The following is a 6,000-nucleotide window of genomic DNA, read 5'->3' on the forward strand; positions in this document are numbered from 1 at the left end:
AGTAAATGGACTGAGTGAAGCAGCCACAGCCGCCACACTGAAGAGCTGTGGCTTCTTGATGGACAAATGGCTTTATTGTATGCAGTGTGTCCCCACTTATAAAGAAGTACTATCCCATAGTTCCAGACTGAATTTCATTTGCATATGTTTGAGTATGTGGGCATCAACCAACACAAGATAGTGACTAAGATGCAGATCTGACATATAAATGAGTCAACATCACATCTTTGATAGACTCATAGTAAATGAATTGTAAAACTTTTAAATTCAAGATGCTCATTGGACATTGCATTGTTATCAATGCTACATATGAAAAGGAAAGAGTGAATGGTTTGAGGACAGCATTTTATTAAAAAAATAAACAAAACAAAAACAAATAAAAAAAACCCAACACAAAATACTGCAAAACAATGTCATTGATAAAATATACCATTTATAAGGATTTAGTATGAAAAATATTTAATAAGCACTCTCACTTACAGTCTGTCTCCTTCGGTAAGTGAAGTTCTTCCACAGCAGTAAACCCAGCTGAGTGGAGACTGCCATGTTCCCGTCTTCCCAGCCCCCGTTCCTCACTGAAAACCCAAAAAGAGCAGGTCAGTGACAGCAACCACCATGCATATACATGAGACATAGTCACCAAATAAGGCTTTGGTCTACAATATGCTTTAGTATAAAAAAATGAACTGAAGACTGACCAAGCCAACTCTCTACCATCTAGCTGGGAAAAAAAACCCACAATAACCTGTAGCTGACGAAATAGCAGTTCTCATCAACAGAGTTGATTTGAAAGCAGAACAGGTAGTGGCTGCATCAAGCCACATCCAACCACCACTGACATGCAACTGGACCAAATTTGGCAATAGCATCACCTGATCTTATCCCAGTAGGAAATGAAAAAACACAAAGTAGAGTCAGAGGACTTCTTTTTTAGGATTCAGAACTTCAAGTAAACTAAAACATGAAAAAGAAAAAACCAACAAAAACACCTAGCAATCATTACCTGACTGCCTAAGTTATGCTGAAATAAATCATTAGTGGCTAAGTTCAATGAATATCACAAGAAATAAAGAATTTCCACTGATTACAAACTATCATAGTTCACCTGTTCAACAAAAGTGTCTCAAATGCAGACCAGCTAAAGTCACAGCAACACTCAGCAAATGACACCAAATGCTGACTGAAGAAGGCTGCTAACGCCTACATATTCACGTCCGCATCTCGTTGACTCATCTGTCCAAAGGTCAAGCTACTCTTGGGGGGCAACTGTCAAGTGGTGAACGTTGTTGTTGATTCTGTTTGCATTGCAAATTTAACGCAGTTGCTGCCTTAGAATAGCACACAAAACGGCATTTTCATGTAAATGGTAAAAAGAAAAAAAAACCAACTGTAGTACCTTGTTTTGCCTTTGTTTAATCGGGACAAAACAGCCCACTGATTAGTCAGCAACTTTATGACTTTTACTTAATGAGTGACTTGCGGAGGTTTTCCTACTTATTTGTTTATTCTATTTGCGGATTCAAAAGTCCCATTATGTAACATGCCCCGATCAGACCAGCAAGGCATCCGTTATCTGAAAAGTACAAAACCTGGAAACCCCACAGATCAAACATGAGTTATCAAGAGAAAAGCAGCTAAATTTGTAATCCTACTGCAGACATCGGGTCATTCAAAAACACAGTAAAGACTTATTCATGAAGCAGTTATGAGGCTAAACTAATCAAGAATGAGACTGAATGTTGGCATGAGGCATGCTGTTCTCTGTACAGATGTGATATTGTGCACAATATTCATCTTTGAATGTTTTCATTATAAACTTCTTACATGAATAAAAAAAAAAAACTAACATGAATGCTCATGTGAATATAAAAAAAAACAAATAAATAAGAAAAAAGATGACAAGTTTGATGATTAGCTTAGAGGGAAAACTTAGTTTTCATCGGTGGAAGAATTAAGGCCACGCTCTTTATTATGCTGAATGTAATTTTCAGAGAAAAAAACAGTGATTGCACAATGAGAGCAGCAGCATCAAGGACAGACTAATGTTTAAGCGTACCTCCTGATCATTTGACCTGGCATAAAAATCCTGGCCAAATTAAGCCGTTAATCCAGATTTTTTATGATTAAACACAACTTTCAAATATTTTGATGCTATTGAGTGTGAAGAATTTTGTTGGATTAATGTTCATATGTAGAATCACTGGTCTTTTAGTCTTCTTTTAAATCTGTAATTCTGTTGATCATTCTTGCTTTTTTTTTTTTTTTTGCTTTTTTTTTGCTAATGGATATGCCTGTCTCTGCAGATCCAGATCTGCTACACAGAAAGGACTTTTTTTGTCTTGAAAATTTTGATATTTGGCCTGCAAAGATTGATCCACCTTGTCTGTCAACATTTGCCTTAAAATTTGATTTACCACACAAATCCTCCATGGCCACATGTAACTAAATCCACTCAAATATAATAATTTAAAAAAAAAAAAAAAAAAAAAAAAAAAAAAAAGGAGATCAACAGACATTTAGACAGTGACCGAAGCATATCATCGGTATATGTGTATGGCTCATTTCTCCATGAGTCACAAGATTTAATGGCAACATGCACAGCTGTAGACATTGAACTGCTTTTTATAAGACAAGGAAAAACAGCTGTGCACTTGTTGCAGGACCCTCATTAAAACAATGCAGTTGCTCCTTTTAGTTATTCTACAAAGAAGATCTTATTATTCAGCAAGGACATTATGTTTCGGATTCAGAAACACTTTATTATTCCCTACGGGGAGATTATTTTGTAACAGTCTTCCAGTGGCGAAAAAATTAGCAACAACAGTAAAAGATGTAACAATGTGGTCAACATGTTTTCATATTTCTCTCTCTAAAAACTAGCTACAGAATATACCTGTACCTCAGGAGGTGCAAAACGCCAGAAATGACCACAGGACTGATATATTGCCATGTCTCACTGCAGTGTTTACAGTATGCAACTCACACCTTCATATTTACCATGCATTTAAACGATCTTGCTTTTCTTCTCACCTAATTATTATTTTAAAACATTAAGCCACCAAAAACGTTATGATCTTCCTTTCCAAATTAACTTGTTACTTTGATCTTTGTGTTTAAAAAGGCTAATTTACAATGAATTTAACAATCGTCATTCTATATATGCTTTATACTGGTATACTATCTGATACCTTGACTTTCTCTCCGGGATTTATCAATTTGATAGGTTTGGTAAAATTATATAAACGAAAAAGAAAAAGAAACAAACGTCGTTTGTAAAATGGATCGCAAGCAGAGAAAAGCTGGTTGCTGGTCTGATGACGAGCTGTACAAATGGTGCAGAGCGAGTGCGCCTCTAGTGGGAAACGCATTCAGAAAAAAAAATCTCATTTATACTTGTTTACCATCAATCCTGGCTCACGTGTTATATCACACAGGATTTTTTTCCCCCGTGCGACCTCATTGTCTTAATTGTTTTCGGAAAACATGCACTTGAAAGACAATTAATAATGCAAAACGGGTCTAAATTGGAAGCAGATCAATTTTGCCAATATGAAAAAACGTGCATGCAATAAAATGTGTTTTGTTTTGGTTTTTTGTTTGGTTTTGGTTTATTGCATTAATGGGTTTTTCCCGTTAATCTGTTTCTAAAAACAAAATGTGAGCATTGTTTTGACGTTGCAGCATCTGTGAAAGCAAGTAGAAGAAAAAGAAAAAAAAACAAGCATACAAAAACAAACGTGAAAAAAACAAAATAATTTTCGTCGCAGACTACTCGAGGAATGGGGCAAAATACTAAACAGTGAAATAAAATGAAAAAAGGGTGCGTTCAAAAATATATTAGGAATATGTTTTGCACTGAGAATAATGTTCAGTGATCGACTGTCAAAATTAATTGCGTGACTTTTTGTCCTAATGTTTCATTGTTCTCTTGAACTGGGGTTACTGTCGGTCGTTCAAGTAAGCGATGCTAAACAAGGGAAGCGTCAATTTGATAAAATAACACCACTTGTCTAACGCAGGATTCTTCAAAATAAGCTTATGTGCGCTTTAAAAAGGCCTTTCCTCCGCCACCCGCAAAAAACAAAATCGCATGAAAAACCTTACAAATGGTTTTATCTCTAATGGTAATGGGGAAATATAATATACAGCGAAAAACATACGATACCCTTGTAGTTCACGCGCTGTTTGTATTTTAGATTAATAGAGATACTGCAACAAGTGGGCTTTTATTATTTGAATTTGTCACCGGAAGTGCTACGTCTTAAAATATTGAGCTTGTCGCTGTTTCTCAGACTAGTTCGATCCAGACTGTATAAATTAACATACACGCCAAAATAAAAATAAAAAAATCCATTAAAGTCACTTGTCATTCTACTGAAACAGCTACAGGCTTAAAAACATTACATGAATTCGGTGCATTGCATTTTTGGAAAAAGTTTACAACGTTGAAACAAAGAAAAACGAGCAATAACATTACACAAAAAACGGTACACTTACAACACAAAATGGTTAAATAGTTTTCCCACAGCAAAATAACACTAAACTACAAAACAGCTACAGATGATGGGTAATAAAGACATTATTGTAATAAAAAGTAAAATAATGGCATCTCTTTGTCCAAGAAAGAAACTCACAAATCCCCCCAAAAAGTCAAAAGAGAACTTATATGTCACCAACCTTGATCCTGCTGTGTATATCCACTCTTCTTCTCATAAATTGAATCCACTTGTCCTAAATAAACTATAAGTGGTGAATAAACTGCGCTCCTCTAACGTGGCGCTCCTCTGCGATTCTCTGTCTCAGTATCTGACAAAACTGTTTTTTCTCCTCCACCAGGCTTTTATAGAGCAGCTCAATGCGGAGCAGAGATGAGCAGCACCAGAGGTAACTAGCGGTCACTGGTTGTTGCTGCTCCCATATAAGGCAAGCACGTGCGGAGGCAAAACATTTCTTAAAGGGCCAGCTACACCTCAGCGCCCCATTAGAGCGCTGTGCTGGTTAGCAATTATTGGAAGGTTCAAGAATGTTGAAGCCTGCAATTTAATAATTCAATTCAATTCAACTTTATTTATATAGCGTCAAATCACGGCAATGCCATCTCAAGACGCTTTACAGACAGAAGGGAAAACATAATGAAGGCCAATTCATAACAGCCTATATAAGGAAACCAACAGATTGAGTTGAGTCCAACTCAATCTCCCATCCTGAGCAAGCACACTGGCAACAGTGGGAAGGAAAAAACTCCCTTTTAACAGGAAGGAAACCTCCGGCAGAACCCGGCTCAGGACAGGCAGCCATCTGCCTCTGCTGTGTGGGGGGAAGAGGACAGAAAGACAACAGACAACAGGAACTGCTACTCCCGGCCAGGGAGACCTGCTGAGACAGGAGACATACATGTTAATGATGCAACACTGTTATGGGGGGGGGGGGGGGGGGGGGGGGGGGGGGGGGGTAAAAGAAAGAGATAAAGAGAAAAAGAAAGAAGCTCAGTGTATCAGGAAATGTCCCTCAGCAGTCTAAACCTATAGCAGCATAACTAAGGGATGCTAACCATCCCTAGCTATAGGACTTATCAAAAAGATAAGTCTTCAGCCTAGTCTTAAAGGTGGGGAGGGTGTCTGCTTCCCTAACACTAACTGGGAGCTTATTCCATAAGAGAGGGGCCTGATAACCAAAGGCTCTGCCTCCTGCTCGGCTCTTTGAGACTCTAGGAACCACAAGTAAGCCTGCAGTCTGCGAACGAAGTACTCTACTTGGTATATAAGGAACAATGAGGTCTTTGATATATAGTGGTGCCTGGTTGTGGAGGGCTTTATATGTAAGGAGAAGGATTTTAAATTCTATTCTAGATTCAACAGACAGCCAATGAAGAGAGGCTAAAACTGGAGAAATATGATCTCTCATGCTGGTTCTGGTCAGGACTCTGGCTGCAGAATTCTGGATCAGCTGAAGGCTTTTCAGGGCATATTTAGGACAGCCCAGTAATAGAGAGTTACAGTA

At 37.8% G+C, this 6,000-nt stretch overlaps 1 protein-coding gene across 2 annotated transcripts in view; it reads right to left on the minus strand.

The window, feature by feature from the left end:
* LOC306774623 (phospholipid-transporting ATPase ABCA1-like) overlaps positions 1 to 4,803 on the minus strand; it is a 35,446-nt gene extending 30,643 nt beyond the window's left edge. For both annotated transcript variants that reach the window (XM_079264751.1, XM_079264750.1), the window contains exons 1-2: positions 4,678 to 4,803; positions 481 to 575 (exon numbers count right to left, since the gene is read on the minus strand). In XM_079264751.1, coding sequence (XP_079120877.1) covers positions 481 to 546 — 66 coding nt within the window. In that variant the 5' untranslated portion in view covers positions 547 to 575; positions 4,678 to 4,803. The remainder of the gene's footprint in view (positions 1 to 480; positions 576 to 4,677) is intronic.
* Positions 4,804 to 6,000: the final 1,197 nt, after the last annotated feature.

This window comes from Telmatherina bonti (genome assembly GCF_933228915.1).
Source record: "Telmatherina bonti genome assembly, chromosome: 3".
NCBI classification, from domain to species: Eukaryota; Metazoa; Chordata; class Actinopteri; order Atheriniformes; family Telmatherinidae; genus Telmatherina; species Telmatherina bonti.